The sequence below is a fragment of the Pyrus communis genome, chromosome 14, assembly GCF_963583255.1.
Source record: "Pyrus communis chromosome 14, drPyrComm1.1, whole genome shotgun sequence".
NCBI lineage: Eukaryota > Viridiplantae > Streptophyta > Magnoliopsida > Rosales > Rosaceae > Pyrus > Pyrus communis.
In genome coordinates this window covers 10,958,175-10,982,710 of record NC_084816.1, presented here as the reverse complement: position 1 = coordinate 10,982,710, position 24,536 = coordinate 10,958,175, and the positions used below count along the sequence as shown (strand labels likewise).

Sequence of the window (24,536 nt, the reverse complement as noted above, 5' to 3'; positions counted from 1 at the left end):
CTTTGAGGCTATGCATTGATTATAGGCAATTGAATCGGGTAACAATTAAAAACCGTTATCCATTACCGCGTATAGATGATTTGTTCAATCAGCTTCGAGGTGGCTGTGTATTTTCTAAGATTGATTTGAGGTCTGGTTATTACCAGTTGAAGATCAGCAATGAGGATGTCCCTAAGACAGCTTTCAGGACTCGTTATGGTCATTATGAGTTTTTGGTGATGCCATTCAGATTAACGAATGCACCAACAACTTTTATGGATTTGATGAATCAAGTATTCCAACCATATTTAGACAGGTTTGTCATTGTCTTTATTGACGATATTCTGGTGTACTTTAAGTCTAAATCAGAGCATGTTCGACATTTCACTTTGGTGTTGAAGAGATTGAGGGAACGCCAATTGTATGCTAAGTTTAGCAGATGCCAATTTTGGTTGGATCAAGTGGCATTTTTGGGACACGTCATATCTACTCAAGGTATTCAGGTGGATCCTCAAAAGGTAGCAGTAGTGAAGAATTGGGAGCAACCTCGAACCGTCACTGAGGTACGGAGTTTTCTTGGCTTAGCATGATATTAAAGACGGTTTGTTAAAGATTTTTCAATCGTTGCTTTGCCATTGACGAGATTGACTAGAAAAAAGATTAAATTTGAGTGGGATGATAATTGTGAGCAGAGTTTCCAGTAGTTTAAGTATTATCTCACTCATGCACCTGTTTTAGCACTCCCAGATGATAGTGGTAATTTTGAGGTCTACAGTGATGCTTCCTTGAATGGTTTGGGATGTGTGTTGATGCAACATGGTATGGTGATTGCTTATGCTTCACGATAATTAAAACCTCATGAGATGAATTACCTTACTCATGATCTGGAATTAGCAGCCATTATCTTTGCTTTAAAGATTTGGAGACATTATCTTTATGGTGAGAAATGTAAGATTTATACGGATCATAAAAGTCTTCAATACCTTTTTACTCAGAGGGATCTTAATCATCGGCAGCTGAGGTGGATTGAGTTGCTAAGTGATTATGATTGCACGATTGACTATCACCCTGGTCGTGCAAATGTGGTGGTTGATGCACTTATAGGAAGACACCAGTTAGACTTAATGCTTTATATGCTTGTCATATTCCTCTTCTTGCTAATTTGAGGTCCACTGGAGTGAAGTTAGGGGTGGAAGCTCGAGAAGAAGCTTTACTTGCTAATTTCCAAGTTAGACCAATTTTAATTGATCATGTGCTCGAGGCTCAGATGAATGATGAAGACATCTAGGAGTTAATTGAAGCAAGAAGTCAGGGGAAAAGGAAAGATCTCAGAGTTCAGGAGACTGATGGTATGCTTATGCAAGAAAACAGAATATACGTGCCAAATAAGGTGGAATTAAAGAAAGAAATTTTGGATGAAGCGCATTGTTTGGCTTATGCAATGCATCCTGGAGGTACTAAAATGTATCATACCATTCGACTATTTTATTATTGGCCAGGTATGAAAAGAGAAATTGCTGAGTATGTGAGTAGGTGTGCCATTTGTCAGTAGGTTAAAGCTGAAAGGAAGAAGCCTTTTGGGTTGATGCAGCTGCTTCCCATTCCACAGTGGACATTGGAAAACATTACTATAGATTTTGTGTACAAGCTTCCTCGTACACATAATGGTTATGACGGCATTTGGGTAATAGTTGATTGGATTATTAAGTCAGCACATTTTATTCCAGTGAGGGAGAAGTATTCTTTAAGCCGATTAGCTGAATTATTCATATCAAAGATTGTGAAGTACCATAGTATTATCTCGGACCGTGATCCCAGGTTTACTTCTAAGTTCTGGGTGGCATTTCAGGAGGCTCTAGGATTGAGTTACTTTATAATATAGCATAACATCCTCAGACAGATGGACAATCAGAGAGGACCATTCAGACGTTGGAGGATATGTTGAGATCTTTGGTATTGCAGTTTGGTGACGCTTGGCACAAGCGGTTAGATTTGATGGAATTTGCCTACAACAATAGTTTTCATTCAAGTATTGGTATGGCACCATTTGGGGCACTTTATGGCAGGTCTTGTCTTACACCTTTGTGTTGGTCTAAGGTTAGTGAAAAAGTTTTGGAGGGCCCTGAGATAGTGGAGGAGACTACTCAGAATATTTAGGTGATTAAGTCTAACCTGAAAACGATCGAGGATCGATAGAAGAACTTAGCAGATAAACATGCCGCTGATTGGGTGTGTAAAGTGGGTGATTGGGTGTTTCTGAAGTTATCACCGTGAAGAGGTGTTGTACGGTTTGGGAAGAAAGGTAAGTTAAGTCCTAGATATATCAGACCATATATGATCACTGAGAGAGTCGGTGAAGTTGCTTACATGCTTCAGTTGCCTCCAGAGTTGTCTAAAATGCATGATGTATTTCATGTCTTGATGCTTCGTCATTATGTTTCAGATTCGTCGCACTTGATACCTCCTCAACCTTTGGAAATTAATCTAGATTTGACTTATGATGAGAAGCCAGTGACGATATTGTATTGGAAAGATAAGGTGCTAAGGAACAAGACCGTGCGCTTAGTGAAAATTTTGTGGATAAATCACTCAGTTGAGGAGGCTAATTGGGCGACAGAGGACTGGATGAGAGAAAGGTATCCATGCCTATTTTATGATTACTAGTGGCTATTTGTTGTTGTTGTGTAATTTTGGGGATGAAATTTTCTTAAGGGGGGGTATGAAAATCTATGCAAAATTAAGAAAATCAGTGGGACAGTTGGAAACAAAGAAATGTGTTGCATGATATATGTAGAAGTGCATCCATGCCTCTAAGATATATAATAAATAGTTTGGAAGGTAAACCCTAACACCAACAAAGGGCAACAACCCTATCTACTATACGTATAAATGCATGTAAACAATTATATTAGAGACCAAAAATACAAAACAAATTATTTAAAATTCCCAGACAATATTAGACGTCTCTATAGGACAGTTGGGTTGGTGTATGGTACTGTAACTAGTTCAAAGCTTCAAAGCCATGGCCTCGTGATTTTTAGGGGGGGTGTATTCAATTGGGATTCTAAGGGATTTTAATTCTTTTAATGAATCTAAGGGTATTCAATCAAGATTTTAAGTGATTATCTGAAATTCAAGGTGTATTCAATTAAAATTTTAAGATAGTTTATTAAAATCTTTAGAAATCTGGGTGTATTCAATTAGGATTTTAAAGAAGTTTATAACATTCTAGGTGTATTCAATTAGAAATTGATTTTAAAGAATTTGAGAAAGTTGAGGAATTAGAGGGAATTGAAGAGATTTTGTAGTGTATTTTAGGGGGGGGGTGTATTCAATTGAGAATTTGAGAGATTTTAATGGATTTATAAATCCATGAATTTTTGTGGAGTTTAATTGATTTGTAGAGAGATTCCATATAAAATTTTGATCCAATTCCCTAAAAATCTCATGGGGAGAGAGATTTGTGGATGCTTAAAATACACTACGAAATCTCTTCAATTCCCTCTAATTCCTCAACTTTCTCAAATTCTTTAAAATCAATTTCTAATTGAATACACCTAGAATGTTATAAATTTCTTTAAAATCCTAATTGAATACATCCGGATTTCTAAAGATTTTAATAAACTATCTTAAAATTCTAATTGAATACACATTGAATTTCAGAGAATCACTTAAAATCCTGATTGAATACCCTTAGATTCATTAAAACAATTAAAATCCCTTATAATCCCAATTGAATATGTGACAGCCCGTCCCGAAATATTTGTATCGATGTCGTGAAATTACTAAAGTACCCTTGAACGATTGTGGCGTTGTGTGGTTTAAGTTTTGGATGTGGACAATATGTTAAGTCCCTATCATTTTGGACCCAATTAGAACTTAACTTTTTATGGTTTTTGGTTGGTGATCAAGCTGGACCACACACACACACACACACTCCCACGTACCATACACACAAACACTCAAACCTCTCTTTTTTCTCTCTCAGATTTTCTTCCATTTCCGTACAATCGTACGGACAAACCATCAACCAACCATTTCAGGCACGGATCGAGGTTTTAAAGTTAATATTCAAACTCCTTGAAAGCCTATGAGTTGATCTATACTTTTTGTTTGGACTTAAAACTTTCGAAAACCCTTGTTTCTCGCAAGCTCCGATTTGGGTACTGTTCATGCAAACGTGATCGTGAAGTTTTTAGAAGTTTTTAAGCTTCTAAGAAGCTTTAGAACGTCTTCATGAAGCTCGGAGAAGAAAAACGAAGTGTTTTGGAATTCGGGAAGTTAAGTTTGGCGAGTTTCAAGTTTGGCCGGCTTATCGTGGGTTTCCATTGTATTTAAGTCCTAAAAGTGGTGAGGTTTTGTTCTACTCGTTGTCAACTTTAGTTTGGTACAAATTTCATGGTTTTTGGTTAAGAAATGAGAAAGATATGAAGTTTGTAAATTTTTCCAGAAACCGACAAAAATTCAAGTTGCAGACGGCGGCAACCGATGAGGCTTGTCGGAGAAGGAGACAAATATTCCGTCAGGGTTGACGGAATATTCTATTGGTGTCAGATAACGCCGTTAACTTCTGTTAAGGTTTTAACGGAATATTCCTAACGGCAGTTAACTATTCCATTAAGGTTTTGCCGCACATGGGGACATGTCTGGCCATGCCTTGGCTGGCCTGTGGCAGCGCGTGGATGGTTAGAAAATTTTTCTAAAAATGTGGGGATGTTTGTGGTGTTGAGTAGATCATATTGGTATATTCAAACACCCCATTTGAGCAATGTTTGAGAAGTTATTACCTAGTTTTGGTTTGTGCTTTAAATTAACGTTTATATAGTTATTTCGCATATATGTGAGACCTATCCTCGGGACGAGCACAGTCAATGGAGGCTTGGGGGCTATGACCCTTCCACATACCAATGAGTGGGCTTTTAGTTTTCAGTATATACCTATATACTTGGTATTTTTCCCAGAAAATGAATTTGAATGATTATACGTCTTGAAATGCCATGCAAAGTATTTGCCTATTTTACTCATGCCTTAATAGTTGCATATATTTATGATTGGTGCTGCGGACGCACAGGTAAGTGTCAGGTAAGTTTATAGATTATGGTTGTGAGATTGATGATTATGTGAGATGTGTTGAGAGCTCATAAACCTGTAGCCCGGTGTTAGTGCTCTCGCCTAGAGTTAAGGCACAGTCCTTCACGTAATGTTCACCTCCCGCACCATACGCTTACCTTGGATCCAAGTTAGGTGCACAGTCTTGTCATATAGACCACTTTAGGTGATTCCGATTGGTAGGTGACCCGCGATTATTCGCACAGTCTTCACGTGATTGTAGCACTTGAGCGTACTTGTTTACACCTAGTCATGTCGTATAGACCACTTTAGGTGGTTCCTACTCGTGTGCAGGTATATTTGTTGAGATGTGGATTTGAGCCGTACAGATCACGTTAGGTGACTCCGGCTAGATGGATGAGCTCTAGATTCAGTCGTACAGGTCACGTTAGGTGACTCCGGCTGATTTATCATTTGCATTGATTTATATCACTTGGCTTACATATATTTTTTATGCTGAGATATTTAACATGGCATATATGTGGATTTTGCTAATTCGAGCATGGTTTCAATATATTTATATATTCTATTTTTTGGGAAATTATACAAGTTTTACGGCGAGGGGTTAGAACTTTTGAGAAATGAAATGATTTTGAAAAGCTTTGTTTTTGCCCACTCACACTTTCTATTTTGCGCCCCTCCAGGTTCTAGTTAGGAGTGCTTTTTGGTGGCTTGCAAGGAATCCACGGCAGCTCTGACAGATTATCACCATTGTAGGATTACCGTTGATGTTGTATAATTTGTTATTGTCCTGCCGGACTGCACTTTGGCTACTTATGCTCTGGTTGTGAATTCACACTTATTTTCGTCTTGCACCTTATCTTAGTTAGTGCTCTAGTTAGTTTGGTTTTGATATATTCGCATTTCTTATATTATCATTACTTCCGCGCTGTACACATGGCTACGTCACCATCACATGACGGCCAGCACTCCTTGATTTCGGTCGGGGTGTGTCAGAATACACCCCCCTTAAGCATCCACAAATCTCACATTTCCGATTAGATTTCGAGGGAATTGAATCAAAATTTTATATGAAATCTCTACAAATCAATTAAACTCCACAAAAATTCATGGATTATAAATCCATTAAAATCTCTTAAATTCTCAATTGAATATACCCCCCTTAATTAGGGATAACAAAGAAAGTCATATAAAAATAGAGAGCTAGTACACCCACCCCATTGTCTTATTTTTCCATTCACGTTAATTGAAGTCACAATTAAGCAAATTCAATTGCAAAACACAAAGGTATCTAAATTCTAAAGGAAAACTTCGATGACATATATACAATGCAGCAAATGCAAAAGATCCACATATAAAATTATTCCTTTACCTCTTCAATAGAAACATAATCTTCTACATTTTCCATAGAAGCGTCATCTTCTACTTCTTCAACGAAAAAGTCATCTTCTAAATCCCTTTTCTTTTTCTTGTTTTTTTCTTTGTTTTTTTTTTTTTTTTTTTTTGCTTTCTCTAGATGAAAAGATGAGTTAGGGTTTAAAATAGATTGAACGTGCAACCCAACCTTTTTGTTTTAACGCAAAAGAGAATAATTAATATCCTTATCAGTTATTTTACAAATGAACTAATTTATAATTAAAAAAAAATTCATTAAAGATGAATGAAAAAAAATAAGACAATGAGATGAGAATAACTTCACTCTAAAAATATTAGCCGTGTGTCATTTGCCGAGGAAAATGCACTGGAGCTTTAATATTTGCAGGGAGGGTAGGTTGAAGTATTGGCCATACCCAACTAGAATACCAAAAGAGTGTACAAGTGGTTCTCCAAGAAAAAAAAAAGCGTACAAGTGTTGGTAATCCCAATATGTGATCCACAATTTTTATCATATATATATATATAAGCTTTAATATTTGCTGGGAGGGTAGGTTGAAGTATTGGTCATACCCAAACTAGAATGCCAAAAGAGTGTACAAGTGTTGCTAATCCCAAGATGTGATCCACAATTTTTATTTTATATATATATATATATATTTTTTTTGACTTGTTCATTGGGTAAGTAGTGTGGGTTACCTTCTCCATACAATATCCGAAGTATTAAAAAAAATAATGTTAAAAAGATTAAATTTGTAAATAAAGTTTTGAAAGCTAAAGAACATAAAAGTTGATTGGTTTATTATTTACACGTTGATAAACGTGCTTATTTTTATTGGTGACATATAATTTAGTTTACAAATTTAATCTCTGAATTTAGTCTCTGTAACATTATTCTATCCAAAATAAACCAAATCAAGGGCAAGTATACGTATGTATATATTAATTACTTATGTATATATTAGCTGCAAAAGAAGAAAATGAAATAGAAAGGTGATGTGGGATTTTCTTTGGTTTCTAAAAATATAATTATTTAAATGCAAATGTGAATTAAGTTAGCGTGTTTTTTTTTTTTTTTTTGTTGATCGTTTTTATGTAAGTTTTATTATGATAATGAAGGATGAGTCCACCTACTTCCGTCACTCCACCTCATAATTCACTCCACCTCATAATTGCCCATTTCTATTAAAATCATAAAATGGCTGTACTACAATATAACTCCACACCACTCCCTCACTTTGGTTCACATTTGAAGCATACAAGTCACTCTATAATTTGATCTCTCTTTAGTCTTTCTTCCTCTCCCACCTCACTTTCTGGTAAATACCTTCAACTTTCCTCCAATGGAGTTGGAAAGTATCCTTTATTTCATTGAGAGCAAGAACATTTTAGTCACTGGTGCCACTGGCTTTCTAGCAAAGAGTACTATTCGATTCTACCCTCCCCCCCCCCCTCTCTCTCTCTCCCCTCCCTCTCTCTTTGTGTTTATGTTTTTTTTTAGTTAGAGAGCATCTAAATATGCTTGAATGGATGCAGTTTTTGTAGAGAAGATACTGAGGGTGCAACCAAATGTTAAGAAGCTCTATCTTCTTTTAAGAGCTCCAGATACAAAATCAGCTACTCAGCGTTTGAATAATGAGGTATGTATATATGCAACTGGTCGATTGCCCTTTGATTTTCTTCTTCAATCCATTGCGTCTAGGGTTCAAAGTAAAATAAGGTATATATATATATATATATATATATATATATATATGTACAGCTATCTATATATAACTTTTAGTTTAGTGCAGGAGAAATGTGTGCTTCAAATGTATTTACCTTTTGTTTCTACATATCTTCTTTTTGCGCATACAAAATAGGCAAGAATGGCAAAAAATATAAGCATTTGTGTCTTGGACCACCTCAATCAGTCTATATAAAGAAGAAGTTTGGTGCACTACAGTAAATACAGGGAAAAAGAATGTGATAACTTTATTTAATGAAAAAAAATTAAATATTAATGAAAAATCTTTAAATTTTAATAAACAGGAAAAAAGAACTTAAATTTTAATGAAAATGAAAAAATTAAAAAAAAAAAAAAAAAACCTGACGTGCGGGACTTGTGCATTCATCACAGACACTGTTTATGAAACTGAACACTATTTATGAAAATAAACACTATTTATGAAACTAAATGGTACTACACTATTTATGAAACTGAACGGTACTACACTGTTTATTGGTCCAATTTCATAAATAGTGCCTAGTCTTTTGTCCACTTTCATCAATAGCGTATAGTTGTTGGTCATGTTTCATAAATAATGTCTAGTTATTGAGTCCAGTTTCATAAATAATGTATAGAAATTGGTACAGTTCATAAATAGTGTCTCTTTCTTGGTCCAATTTCATAAATAGTGCCTAGATATTGGTCTACTTTCATAAATAGTGCCTAGTTATTGGTCTACTTTCATAAATAGTGCCTAGTTCTTGGTCATGTTTCATAAATATTGTCTAATTCTTACTCCAGTTTTATAAATAGTGTATAGTCCAGTTTCATAAATAGCTTCCACCTATTGGTTTAGTTTTGGAAATAATGCCTAATTCTTGTTTTTGTTTCATAAATAGTGTCTACTTATTGGTCTAGTTTCATAAATAGTTTACTTATTTGCCTAGTTTCATGAATAGTGTTTACTTATTGGTCAAGTTTTATAAATAGTGTTTAATTCTTGGTTCAATTTCATAAGGTTTGAAACTTGGACCCTTTTTGGTCCTGTAAAAACACCCATTGCACCGAAAACGATGAACCTAGAAGTGACCCTTTGGATCAAAACTTAAGAAGATTATGTTCTTAGTAATTATATTTAAAAAGCTATTTTCAATGACCAAATTAAAATTTCCTCAAATTTTTTACATACCTACAATAATAAATTTAGCTCTCCATTAGACCTGGCATTCGTGTCGTGTTTTTCGTGTTCGTGTCGTTTTCGTGTCATACCTGATAGCTTAACGGGTCATATCGTGTAATACCCGTTAAAGTAAACGGGTAATATGACCCGACCCGAAATCAACCCGTTAATATTTTCAGGTAATATGACCCGACCCGTTAGCCGTTAAGAAAAATATATTTTAAATCAATAAAAATGAAAATGAAAAACATAATTTGACCCAAAAAAATGTAAAACATAATACTAAATTAGTATATGCATACTAAATTTCGGAGTTGACCCCTTAATGAAAGTTGTAAAGCTTTTCATTACGAGTGATTACATTTTTCACACTTCTACAATAATTATTATTAATTTTATTAATTTTTCACTCAAATAAATAACATTGTTCATGAGATTTGGAGGGTTTTAAAAATCTAAACGACCATGTAACCTTGCTAATGGAACTGAAAGCTTACATGTTATTCCTTTTACAAAATCCTCAATTTTCATAGATCATCATGACATGAGATTTTTGTGGTATATATCCACTTCTGTAAATATTTTAAATTGACGATCAAATTAGTTCATTGTATTCATATAGGATCAAGGAGTGTAGCTATAAAAAATCATCAAAATCGGAGTTAAAATAACCGTTAAATCGTGATTTTTCGTTTATAACCGTCGAAACGTTTTGTCTCGTTACTTGATCTCTGAATGTTTGTTTTTTGCAATTTTTGGCATATGCGATCTCGAAGCATATATAAACATGTTTGATGGTTGGATCATTGAAATTAGTTCATATGATGCGTATCCCATCAAAACGATACATTAACTAACACTTGGAGTTTATTTATACTTTCATTAAGTATAACATAAGATTTTGTGGTATCCACTAATGTAAATATTTTAAATTGAAGATTGAATTCATTCATTGTATTCATATAGGGTCAAGGAGTGTAGCTGTAAAAAATCATCAAAATCAGAGTTAAAATAACCGTTAAATCGTGATTTTTCGTTTATAGCCGTTGAAAAGTTTTGTCTCGTTACTTGATCTCTAAATGTTTGTTTTTTGAAAATTTTGGCGTATGCGATCTCGAAGCATATATAAATAAGTTTGACAGTTGGATCGTTGAAATTAGTTTTGTAGGATGCGTATCCCATCAAAACGATAGATTCACTAACACTTAAGAGTTTATTTATACTTTCATCAAGTATAACATAAGATTTTGTGGTATCCACTAGTGTAAATATTTTAAAATGAATATCGAATTCATTCATTGTATTCATATAGGGTCAAGGAGTGTAGTTGTAAAAAATCATCAAAATCGGAGTTAAAATAACCGTTAAATCGTGATTTTTCGTTTATAACCATCGAAACGTTTTGTCTCGTTACTTGATCTCTGAATGTTTGTTTTTTGCAATTTTTGGCATATGCGATCTCGAAGCATATATAAACACGTTTGATGGTTGGATCATTGAAATTGTTTCATATGATGCGTATCCCATCAAAACGATACATTAACTAACACTTAGAGTTTATTTATATTTTCATTAAGTATAACATAAGATTTTGTGGTATCCACTAATGTAAATATTTTAAATTGAAGATTGAATTCATTCATTGTATTCATATAGGATCAAGGAGTGTAGCTGTAAATAATCATCAAAATCGGAGTTAAAATAACCGTTAAATCGTGATTTTTCGTTTATAACCATCGAAACGTTTTGTCTCGTTACTTGATCTCTGAATGTTTGTTTTTTGCAATTTTTGGCATATGCGATCTCGAAGCATATATAAACACGTTTGATGGTTGGATCATTGAAATTGTTTCATATGATGCGTATCCCATCAAAACGATACATTAACTAACACTTAGAGTTTATTTATATTTTCATTAAGTATAACATAAGATTTTGTGGTATCCACTAATGTAAATATTTTAAATTGAAGATTGAATTCATTAATTGTATTCATATAGGATCAAGGAGTGTAGCTGTAAAAAATCATCAAAATCAGAGTTAAAATAACCGTTAAATCGTGATTTTTCATTTATAGCCGTTGAAAAGTTTTGTCTCGTTACTTGATCTCTAAATGTTTGTTTTTTGCAATTTTTGGCGTATGCGATCTCGAAACATATATAAATAAGTTTGACGGTTGGATCGTTGAAATTAGTTTTGTAGGATGTGTATCCCATCAAAATGATAGATTCACTAACACTTGAGAGTTTATTTATACTTTTATCAGATATAAACATAAGATTTTGTGGTATCCACCAATGTAAATATTTTAAATTGAAGATCGAATTCATTCATTATATTCATATAGGGTCAAGGAGTATAGCTGTAAAAAATCATCAAAATCAGAGTTAAAACAACTGTTAAATCGTGATTTTTCGTTTATAACCGTTGAAAAGTTTTGTCTCGTTTCTTGATCTCTGAATGTTTTTGTTTTGCAAATTTTGGCGTATGTGATCTCGAAGCATATATAAACAAGTTTGACGGTTGGATCATTGAAATTTGTTTCATAGGATGCGTATCCCATCAAAACGATACATTAACTAACACTTAAAGTTTCTTTGGGTTAAATATTAGGCGGGAAATGGATGGATATAGGCTGCAAAATTTCCCAAATATTAGGCGGGAAATGGATGAAACTCTTGAAATATTAGGCGGGAAATTAATTATTATAATTTTTTTATGTGTTTGGTATTTTTATATTACTTGATATTTTTATTTTTAATGTGTTTTATGATTTTTAATCTCAATCTTTGCCTATAATATACTATAAAGATAAATAAATAAATAAAACTTAAAATTTAAAGTTTATATAGAATAATAATTAATAAACAATATAAACATATTCATTATATCTATTGCATTTTATAGTAAGTTTTTTTTAGTAGTTTAAAAAATTAAAATCATCAAAATAGCATTTTTCTTATTGTGTCGAAACAGGTTACCCGCGTGTCACTCTTGTGTAAACCTGTTAAGGACCCGTTATTAACGGGTTATTATTGTCTGACCCGATAATGACCCGATTAGTTATCGTGTTGACCCGAAACCCGTTATTTTCGTGTCGTGTTAACGGGTCGTGTAAGAAATTGCCAGGTCTACTCTCCATCCAATTCTTGAGCTTGAGTGTCATCTTGGAGAAAATTTTCATTGTGCCCGTAACACAAATGGTATACCACGACGTGTTATTATGTAAGTAGTTGGAATTTTTATTTTTTATGTAATTAATTTTTTAACACAAGAATCTCACAACTTGCATAGAGACACGTGGTGTACCACCCCTTGTTCCGGGGGCACATTGAAAAATCTCTCATCATCACGACTACTATTGGGAAACAACACCACAAAATTAAAACTAGGGAATGTAATTCAATTTGAAGTCTTTTTCTTATTCTAAGCTAAAAAAAAAAAAAAAAAAAAAAAAAAGAAAAAGAAAAAAGGAAATCTATTAATGTAGCTGACAATGGGAGAAAAAAGTGGTGTTTTTTTTTTTCTTTTTTTTTTTTGTTGTTGTTCTTTTGTCTTTATCATTAAATTAAGTTAGTGGATGGTTTTTAATTAAAATGTAAAGATTTGAAACCATTTTCATTAGTTTTCCTATAAATATATGAAATGTGGGGAAACAAATATTTTTGTTTCTGAATTTGAAATGGGATGGAAATCTGAATTTTGTCATTGCAAGTATTTTTTTTTTAAAACTTTTTTGGCCACTTCTATATGTAGATAATTGGGAAGGATCTTTTTAGAGTGGTGAAGGAAAAATGGGGAGCAGGTATGAACTCAATCATCTCGGAAAAGCTGACTGTGGTGCCTGGAGACATTTCTCTTGAGGATTTGGGCTTGAATGATTCAAACTTGAGGGAAGAGGTGTTGAGTCAGATAGATATCATTGTGAACTTAGCTGCAACAACCAACTTTGACGAAAGGTAATGATGTTTAAGGAAGTGACTTCCACATGCTTCGACTTTATAAATTTAAAAAGATCATGCAACAAAATAAATAGAAGTATGCCGAAGAATAAAAGTAGTGTGCAGATATTGTTGAATCCCAATTTACTTAGAATTATAGTTTGTTTTTGTATTCTTGTCAGACTGTGAACTTATAAACGCAGTCAATTATTTTGACGCATAATTGAGATTTATGGTTTGATTGTTTAGTATGTCTGGAAAAATATCACCAATATAATATAGGAATATAGCAAACTAGATAAAAATATATGATGTGGTGTGCAGATATGATATTGCACTTGCTCTCAATACTTTGGGAGCCAAGCATGTGTTGAACTTTGCTAAGCAATGTGTTAAACTAAAGGTGCTGGTCCACGTATCCACAGGTTAGTATCTGATATCTGTCATCCCTTCCAATGTTTCTGGATCTTTTGATTTTAATTAATTAAGATGATATTATCATTAAACGTTGTTCTCAATTGCTTTTAATTAGCATGACCTTTTATTCCTTTTGTTCTGAACTAATTATAAGATTATAATGCCCAGCTTGAAATAATACGACCAATATATAAAATGGATGTGTGTGTGTGTATGTTTTTTAAGAGAAAAATAGCGAATTTATTCAATTTACAAAGTCATGTGATCATTCCAGAGAACATCATGAATAACGTTCGGAGGTTCCTCAAACTAATAAGAAACCAAATTATATACAATATTTAACAAATTTACTTAAAAACACAGTAAAATAGCAGAATTGTTTTAAAAAAAACAAGTTTTTAAGGTCATTAAAGTTGTGTAACAAATGCAAAAGCTGTATTATTTGTTTGAGGATGTGAAGGTAAAAGAATCCAATATTTGTGAAAGGAGAAAACTTACAATGACTTATAAGAGTTTGGACCATATAGCCAATTAGTTTTACGGTGGAACTCCAACTTTCTTTATAGTATCAGAGCAGGTTGCCCCACATGTAAAGCCTAATGGCCACACATGCTTCATCTCACCAAATTCGTGTTGTCCATGTGTTTGGCTTGAAAAATTGCCACACGTGAGGGGGCACACGAGGATGTGAAGGAAGAGTCTCATATTGGTGAAAGAAGAAACATTGCAAGGGTTTATAAGAGATTGGACTATTCTCCATATAGCCAATTAGTTACTGAACTTTTTATGTTGTGCGAATTTTTAACATTTTTTTAGCTAAAATTGAACCTTTCAACATATCATAATCCTTATTCATTATCCCACTCACTGCTGTTTTATGATTTCAGCTTATGTTTGCGGCGAAAAGGAGGGACTTCTATTGGAAAACCCATACCACATGGGTGAGACACTCAATGGGACCACAGGTCTGGATATAGACAATGAAATCAGGCTGGTCCACGAAAAACTGAAAGAACTCCAAGCGGAGGAAGCATCAGAACGAGCAATTACTCTCGCCCTCAAAGACTTTGGACTCAAAAGGTTTGTCAGAAAAAAAATCTCCCGAGCTCCTTCTTCTTTCACTTGTTTGTTCGCTTAAACACTTCGAATTCTTTAGAGCGAGAGCAATTTTTTGACAAGCATGCTACGATGACAATGTATGTGCTGTGATGGAAGTCCTCCGATCAGTTTATTGTTTGTTTAGACCTGGTCTAAAGCTTAACCTAAGCTATACCGTTGGACTAGGACAACTAGACTTATACCTGTGAGCCTTAAACGTTAACTGTTCATGGTAGCTTTAATTTAAGGTGTTTAAGGTTGACCATCTTTGATTAGTAACCAGATTGAGTGATTGTTTTTGGTGCTATACAGTATCCTGTCGTTCAAAGGCACAAAGGCAGCCATCAATTCACGAGTAAAACTAAGTCAAAATTAAAAGAAAGAATAATAAGATATTAATCATATTATACATGGCATATGGTTTCAGTAGGCAACATATGTGCAAATTTTTGCCGATGCTTTTGCCCGCCAGAGCCTTCTTATTAGGGATCATTGTACTTTCTCCTTTGTTTTTGATGCTCTTTGCTTTGATTATATAGGGAATGGTTGTATTTGGGGTTTCTCTCTTCAATAAATTACTTCTTTGTTTCAAAAGTAAAAATAAAAATAAAAATATGAGAATGACAAAGAATACCACTTGAGATGTACCCATATCATATAAGTTGTTGCCCTTATATTCTTGGCTTGGGTTTACTGTCCAAAAGATATTTATTGTTATCAACTGCTAGCTTTCATTCAATTAATTCAAATATCAACATTTACATCTTCCATGAACATTAAATAAAAATTCAAGAAATAAAATTCCGTGAAGAATTATTGATATGATTCATTATAATAAATGAAAATATGACTTTTGCCCCTACAAACTTAATTTTCTTTACCAAAAACTTGACATAATTTTTTTGACCTGTTTAAAACCCAAATGATTAGAATCCATATAAACAAATTCCTGAAGCTTGAATTCAATTAATTTATATGTTCCGAATGCCGAAATACCCCTATTAATATCAATTGGATTTAATTATTTTTTATTTACCGTCAATTATTGTAAATTGACTAATTAGTCATTAGTTGTGTTAAGTGTGCGCATTACATTCTGCCATTTCTTTTCCTATTCCAAATTTCTCAATTATTCTTGCTTCCTATATTTTTGTTTGAAATTAATTTATTATATGCATCTAGGTAATTATTGTGCTTGTAAATATAGGTAAATTAGTGGACATTAAAAATAGTAATTAGCGTGCATGTAAATATTAGCTAGGTACATTAAGTTAAAAGCCGACTAAGGAAAAAATTGTCTTATGTTATTCTGGAAAAAGTATTATGTGATGTCCTAAAATAATGTGTCTATTATTCCCTCGTCTTTTAGTTGTAATATATTGTTGTATGAAAAGAGTGTACTTATAATTTCTTTAAGGCGCAAGACTAGTTGTAAGTTACATTCATCGACATGATCGGAGAATAGTATCACATGTTTTAAATAATTTGTAATGGGAAGTGTTATTGGCATTTCAAAAATTTTATTCTACACTCCTCACAAGAGTATTTTAATTTCTAAATAGAAAGTTTGGAGTGTAGAATGAGGAATTTGGAGTGCCAATAACAATTGTCCTTGTAATAATAGGTCAACTATTTCCCTAGCTTGTAACTTATATTAAATTTTGGGTTTTATTTAGAAGCTAAAAAATCGGAAGTTTATGTTTAAGAAATATGAGTTGCAAGAGCTTATCTTTGAAAAACAAAATCCTATAATAACGAAAGAAAGAATGGTGAAACAGATATGGTGAGGGCAATGATACCGCAGAGTCAAAAAGGGTTTTTTTTTTTTTTTTTTTTTTTTTTTTTTTTTTTTTGTTTTTGTTTTTTGGGGTTTTTATTACTAATGGTTCCTGAGATTGACCAAACTTATCATTTTGGTTCCTCACTTTCAAAATCAATTAATGTCGTCCTTGACATTCACTACCTCACATCAATTTGGTCATTCCGTTTAGATTCCGTCAATTATTTTGTTAATTTGTATTAGCATTTACCTACACACTTTGTGTATATGAACACATTTTAAAAAAAAAAATATAGGAAGGAGAGAGGCAGAGAGGGAACGTGGAGGGGGGGGGGAGAGTGAGAGGTTTTTCTTTTTGTCTTTTATTTTCTTTTAATTTTAAATATTGAAGATATTTTAATATCATCTGTAGGTGAAACTTCAATAAAAAAACAGTAAATATTGAAGATATTTTTACATTATTGCCCATCAATTTTTTTTTTGTGATAGAAGACTAATGTAGTTTTAGATGTGGGACCCACCAATCCAATAAGATGGTGACATGTAGATTATACAAAAAAAGGGTTTTTTTTATCACAAATGGTCCGTAACATTGATCAAACTCTTCATTTTGGTCCTTGAGTTTCAAAAATCAATAAATTTGGTCCCTGACTTTTACTACCACACATCAATTTATTCATTATGTTAAAATTTCATCAATATTTTTTGTTAGTGCGATAATATGGTACCACTAATCTAATCATATGGTGTCACATAGATTAACTATAAAAATATATATATATTTTTTTTTTAAGATTTAAAACTAAAAGTAAAACAAGAAATTAAAAACTAAAACTAAAAGGAAAAAAACAGACATCATCGTCTTCATCTAGGTATGCTAGAAAAGAAAAAGAAGGCACCATGACACCACTAAAGCTCTTGACCTCCCAACCTCACTCCTCATTCTATCCAGTTGATTATAATCCTATCAAATTTGAATTGAATTTGGATTGCATTTTTTTTTTCCAAATGGAATAGTGGGATGCGAGAGAAATGCCAACGCGGAATACTCGTCAGTTGGTTCATTCTAAAAAAATAGTTTCATATAATTAATAAGATTGGATTAGTGGGACCATATCAGCACACTAACAGAAAATATTTACGAAATTTTAATGGGAGGACTCAATTGATGTGTGATATTGAAAGTCAGGGACCAAATTTATTGACTTTTGAAACTCATGGACCAAAATGAGGAGTTTGATCAATGACAGAGACCATTTGCAATAAAAACCCTTCTTTTGTGTAATCCACGTGTCACTATGTTATTGGATTTGTGAGTTCCACATACAAACTAACAGAATAATTGACAGCATCTAAATGAAAGGACCAAATTGATGTGTGGTAGTGAATGTCAGAAACGACATTGATTGATTTTGAAAATGAGAGAGCATTTGGGATAAAAACCCTTCCTTTTATGGTAAGATGATAAATTAAAGGTGGACCTGTGATTTGCCATCAAACTTGCAGTATGCATTGATTGAGATATAAATCTAGCACATCAGTTATTAATATTGTTTTCCGAATGTTACACTTATTATATATTTTTAGGATAATGCTACATAGAGCAAAGTTTTAAACCAAATTTCCAAATCAAATGATGTGTCACCAATAAGAAATAAACACATTAATCAATACTTATTAATAATCCAATCATCAACAACCATATCATTTGGTTTATAAAATTTGATCTCTCTAATATTATCCTATTTTTATATTATATTTGTATCACACCTCTAATAGAAGTTGGCCCTTGTGTATTGATTGAGACATAAGCCAAACACATCAGATATTAATATCTTTCTAGGAATGATACACTTATCATATTTTTTATATCATATTTATACTACCTCTCTAATAAAAGTAGAGCTCAACCACATATGTAGGTCTCATCTCCATTTGAGTGATGGTACAAGTGTCATATGAAAAATACTATGCAAATCATATTTTTGTACCACATTGATATACCATCTCATGTGACAAATGATGTATAGTTGACACATCAATGAATAAATTTATTTAATTGAACATTGGTTTTATTCATCACCTATTGCATAGTATTGTATAAAAATGTGGCATTCCTAGCATCACTCCTTTCTATTTTTAATTTTTTTTTTTTCAAACAGATCATTTATCACTTGCATGTTAGTTTTTACTTTTTGAAGAAAGAAGAAGTTTACATAATTAAATATCAACGTACTGATTCAGTAACTACGACATACTAAAAACCTAATCATTTAGCAATTAAAATTAAATTTGTTTTTTCTCCTATGTATTTGCAACAAACATTGTAAGTTCCATCTGGATTAATTGCGCCCTTGAAACCAATCTGACGAAGAAACGGTTCATACAATAAAGAACACATACCGCTCAATGTCTTAGTAGTCTTATCAAAAGCATGAACTCTTTGTCGAACTTCTTTTTTAACAAACGATATCTACACTAAGGGGTGGGGAAGTGAGTTAAGTCTCATAGTGAGTTAACAATAATGTGGTTTCAAACTCTTTGTCAACCTTTTATCTAATAATTTATACTTTGAAACAAATTAGGATAAATAGATATAATGAATTATAACAAGGAAGGATTTCCATACACCTTATTTGTCCTCCTACGCATTCATGTTTATCTTGACAATTTTGTTTGAACAAATAAGAAAAAATCAATGTGAATATAAATAAATAAGAGAGTGTAGAACGAGAGAATGGTGGCTGAAAATCATTATCTCATGACGAATCTACTGAACTATACCTAGTGTGCATTGTAAAGTTATGAAATCTGCTGAATATTATATATCTAAATTTGTTTATTAACTTTTCTTGTCCTCTTTCTTATTAACTATAGTAGGATAAATTAATTGTAGTTATGTAAAATATTGAAATCCAAACGATGCAAATTCTAAATCGCACTTTTTGGGTAAATTACTTTCTTAGAGCAATTCAGTATGGATGGCCCAACACGTATGTGTTTACCAAGGCAATGGGAGAAATGCTAATAGGAGATCTAAAAGAAAATCTGCCTGTGGTCATTATTCGCCCTACCATCATCACCAGTACTTACAAAGAACCCTTTCCTGGTTGGGTTGAAGGAATGAGGTGTGTCGATATGAATAAACCTTTCTTATAATTTTTAAACATATAACGAGTTTTTGGTGTCATATAAATATTTACTTTTTTTATCTGTTCACTTGTGTCACATGCAGAACCATTGATAGCATTGCAGTTGGCTATGCTAAAGGAAAATTAACATTCTTTCTCTGCGACATTAATGCAATTGTTGATGTGGTGAGTTAACAAAATACTTCATTTTGTTACTATTCGTACCCTCTTATCTCCAAGGTTTGAGTACATTAAAATCAAATACAAAATTACATAGCTATCTATACGTGAAAATCCATTTCTACTCGTAAAAAAAATGTAATTTGACATATGTACATACTTTTCTACAAATATATATTCATATAAATTTCAAACTATGATCTTCAAATAAGGAAGAATGACGCTCTATATATAAACAACCGAACAATGTTCATTAAAGAAGTTGTATTATACCTGTTACAAATATTAGGTTGGTCAGGCAACAAGTTCATTTGCCCAATAAAGAAAAGAAAAAGAAATTCTATTTAATTAGTGCTTATCTTTCATTTATATTCTTAAGCATTTACAAAACATTTGATGATATATTACTTATATAAACATCGTGCAGATACCAGCTGACATGGTTGTGAATGCAATACTTGCTGCAATGGCAGCCCATGCAAACCAACCTGGTGAAGTAATTTATCAAGTAGGATCCTCTAGGAGAAATCCTGTAAGATATGGTAATCTTCACGATTATGGAGTCCATTTCTTCACCAAGAAACCATGGATTAATAAAGATGGGACGCCAGTTAAGGTTGGCAAGGTTCCAATTATGGGCAGCATGGCTAGCTTTCACAGATACATGACTGTCCGTTATTTACTTTTCCTCAAGGTAATTGGTTCTACATATTCTTCTGCATCCATAATAATATTTTTCAATCATAGCTTGTCGACGAACGTAACCAAGAAAACTGTGAGGTCAAGTGCTGGCGTGGTATTGCGAGTAAATATAAATTGTAACACTTGCAATGAAATTAAGGTTGACCGCTTGTGGTTTAAAGTTAGATGTTAAATGCACATGCTATAGTATTTTAGCGCGACTCGTAGCACGACGTGAGAACATGTCTGGTTCCATCATCTAGAAGTTCCCCATCGAATCTTATTTTACCTTTTACTGTCTCTAAAAGTATGTAAAAATAGCCCCTTGAGTTCTCTGTGTCTATTTTGATATTGTATTCTCTGTCTAATATTTCCAACACAATAGGGATTGGAAGTGGTTAATGCAGCATTTTGCCAATACTTCAAGGGCACGTACGTGGATCTCAGTAGAAAGATCAAATTTGTGATGAGACTGGTGGAGCTTTACAGGCCATACTTGTTCTTCAAAGGAGTGTATGTATATGTGATTTTCCTTATGTTCTTCATGCCAATGGTCTTGACAGATTATTTTGATCCATATTGTGAGACCTAACTAACTATGAACTAATTATTGCATACAGCTTCGATGATATGAACACAGAGAAGCTGCAAATGGCAGTAAGAGGAAACACCACAGAGGCAGACATATTTTACTTTGATCCAAAATGCATAAATTGGGAAGACTACTTTCTGAATGTCCATCTTGCTGGGGTCGTTAAGTACGTTTTTAAATGATTACCCAAATTGGTGGAAGTAATTGGGAGGACTCTACCCAATGTATTTTACTCGAGGCTGTATGCTGTGGCTCCGAATAGCATATTATAGTATACTTCAATCATGTGTACGAATTATGATAGAATGTTATTGGTATTTGTTTTCATAATCATTGATGGTGAAAAATTGTTGTCGCCAATGTAATATGATATATGAAAGTGTTTATTTTAATTGGTTAACTAAATTTTGTGTTTTCATTATTTACTTTTTTTGGTCCAAGTATAATTCTAGGTGCCGTTTAGTACTACGGTCAAGTGGTATTCCTCTTCACTTATAAATGAGAGGTATTCTGTACAACTTGTATGTATTGATGAAAAGATATTTGGTTGTATGAGAAATTGCTATTGTATTTACTTACATTGTAAAGCATAGGTGTTGATGTAGGGGCAGGTTGTGTGCAAATGCAACTGCACCATGTAGTACATGGATGGTCCTGCTTTGTATATCCATGATGGGGGATCATACATATTTTAGGAGTGATCATGTTTGGTATATCCGCGATGGGTGATCACTGCCTACACGATTAGATTATGCATTTGGTTCTGCTTGGTATATCCGCGATGGGTGTCCATATGCATTATAAGAGTGAGCATGCTTAGTGTATCTGCAATGAGTGATCACTACCTAGTGCTATAGGATATAGTCCTACTTGGTATATCCACGATGGGGGACCAACATATTACATGGGTGATCATGCTTGGTATTCCTGCGATGGGTGATCATAGCATGCACCGTTAAGTTATGCATATGGTTCTTCTTGGTATATCCACGATAGGGGACCATACGCATTCTAGGAGTGATCATGCTTGGTATATCCGCAATGGATGATCATTACTTGCACCATTAGATTATGCATACGGTTTTTCTTGGAATATCCACGATGAGGGACCATACGCATTCTAGGAGTGATCATGCTTGGTATATCTGCAATGGGTGATCACTACTTGCACCATTAGATTATGCATATGGTTTTTCTTGGAATATCCACGATGAGGGACCATACGCATTCTAGGAGTAATCATGCTTGGTATATTAGCGACGGGTGATCACTACCTAGAGCTATAAAAACGATCATACTTGGTATATTCGCGATGGGGGACCTTATGGATTTTAGGGGTGATCATGCTTGGTATATCTGCAATAGGTGATCACTGCCTGCATCATTAGACTAGGCTTATGGTTATGCTTGGCAATCCATGATGGCGACGACTTTCTAGTTGGATTTTGTTTAATTGGTTTAGAATTCCATTTCATTTTTTTTTCCATTGAGTTAGTTTCAATTTGAGATTTTTGTGCATAGAAGTTACTCCGGTTTATGATTGTGGTTGTAACGTAAGGTTACAATGTTGGATGTTTGGATTTCAATAGTGAAATTACGGTGGTTGGCTCCATTAATCTTAGTGAAGTGATATTTGATCTTAATGGAATGGATCAATTATTTTCTTGTGATTATTGACTGGTCGTTGGAAATTAGTGTGATGTACGTGATGGATAAAATGAAATTCTTGGTTATTATATATGGTTTCAGTAAGTAGACTAGAATCTAGTGAATTATGCTCTGTGAGTTCCATGGAGTGATTCTAGAACTTTATGTTATTTTCTTGCTAAGAGATGTCATGAGAATTGTCGGGGTTAATAATGATGAACTACGAATGGCTTGATCTCGTCTTAAGGTACATAGGCAGTCTAACACAGAGGTTAGATGCAGCTATGATACAAAAGAAAGCTACTACACTATTCAACTTTTGATTTGTATTTTGGTCATGTCTCACATAGATGGTCAGGTATGTGGTGACGTTACGTATTGATCTTGGATGTATATCGGGATTGGGGTGTGACAATTTGATTCATTAAGAATCAAGATTGGATTCGGTAGAGTCCTAAAGTGAATGGAATTGTTAAGGATTAGAATGAACAATGATAAGATTCGTAATATCCCAAGAATCATTCTTCACAGCTGATCAAGATCTAGAGTGAATAAAACATGAAAGAAGGATAGGTTCATAGTCCTAAGTCTAGTAGAAGTGGTCGAGCTTTACTCAAAGATCATGATGGTTTGGTGCTGAGGAATACAACCCAAATAGGACTCTACTTCGACATGGGATAATCAACATGAAATCACTCCTTTATATAGAAGAGGTTTTGCAACATTTGAGGGACCTTTAATACAACACAAAAATTTGCCTTATGCAATATCTTGTTCTACGTGAAACCCTCTCATCTTTGAGAAAAATACTGATATTCCCAACTTTGTCAAGCACACCTTTCAGTTTGTATAAAGGGCTCTATGGTTGACAACTTGTGCCATCTTATAGTTTGTAGAAACAACACTCCAACTTATAAAAACAACACTACTCCAAGTTTGGTTTACTATCCATCCAAGTCTCTCTAGGCAGGGAATCTCTGAGTCCTTGTTAGAAGAGGTCGTCTCATTAGCTTCTCGGCAAGTGTGGTGTTACCAGGTTAGATCGTTCGACACATTGAAAGTCGAACCCATTTATGATTGGATATTCACAAGTGCATTTCAGAGTTTGGCACTTTGACGACTAAACCACTTTTATGGTCAAGACACCTATCTCCTTTGAGTATATGTGTCCATATAGTCTGATACCGATTCGACGCACTTATATTTTTACAAATATAATTGGAGCAGCCAAGCCCGGTGTAGATGATTCTTGAACTTCGTAGTGACTAGCAGCCATGTCTTTCAGGTTCTAAACCCAAACGTTGAGACGAGTTCCTTCCTTGGCCGCGATTGATTGGATAAGAAGTTAGCAGTGCGTTCGACACCACCACCACCACATTCATTTACTCACCAACCGAGCTCGGTCGATGAGTTGGCACACATTGCATTCAGCTGAATGATATAATTAGTTCATTAGCTATTCAGCCTACGTGCCACGTAGGCTTGATAGTTTTTAGAGTTAACAATATGTTCTAAATTATTTTTTCTTTCAAAATCTTAGTTTTTATCCCCCACTCACTTAGTTTTCCTATGTATTCGAGGTCGGTCGCACCGCGTCGAGGATTGTCCGTCATTGTTTTCTCAAGTTTGTGTCCGAGTGTACATCCATGTATTTGTATTTCTCATTAACCTGTATGTCGTAAGCCTTAGTAAGCTTTGGTATAATTTTTGGGTAGTTTCCTTATGACTAGTGTTGTTGATAGAGTCGGCGATCCTAGA

General features: G+C 33.7%; 1 protein-coding gene across 2 annotated transcripts; it reads left to right on the top strand.

The window, feature by feature from the left end:
- The first annotated feature begins 7,702 nt into the window (after positions 1-7,702).
- Positions 7,703-21,426, top strand: LOC137716550 (fatty acyl-CoA reductase 3-like). 2 transcript variants are annotated; one of them, XM_068456004.1, is made up of 10 exons: positions 7,703-7,845; positions 7,960-8,063; positions 13,068-13,270; positions 13,577-13,677; positions 14,557-14,749; positions 19,514-19,675; positions 19,783-19,864; positions 20,286-20,552; positions 20,925-21,052; positions 21,160-21,426. In XM_068456004.1, the coding sequence occupies exons 1-10, from the start codon at positions 7,767-7,769 to the stop codon at positions 21,311-21,313; spliced, it is 1,473 nt and encodes a 490-aa protein (XP_068312105.1). In that variant the 5' UTR covers positions 7,703-7,766; the 3' UTR covers positions 21,314-21,426. The 2 variants fall into 2 exon arrangements, with proteins under 2 accessions (XP_068312105.1, XP_068312106.1); XM_068456005.1 differs by having other exon boundaries at positions 7,767-7,823; positions 7,971-8,063.
- The last annotated feature ends 3,110 nt before the right edge of the window (positions 21,427-24,536 follow it).

Bases quoted from the DNA above. Each gene is read 5' to 3' on its own strand.
- LOC137716550 (XM_068456004.1), top strand. From the start codon at position 7,767: ATGGAGTTGGAAAGTATCCTTTATTTCATTGAGAGCAAGAACATTTTA. The intron at 8,064-13,067 runs GTATGTATATAT...TTCTATATGTAG, and splicing joins CTCAGCGTTTGAATAATGAG to ATAATTGGGAAGGATCTTTT. The intron at 20,553-20,924 runs GTAATTGGTTCT...CCAACACAATAG, and splicing joins GTTATTTACTTTTCCTCAAG to GGATTGGAAGTGGTTAATGC.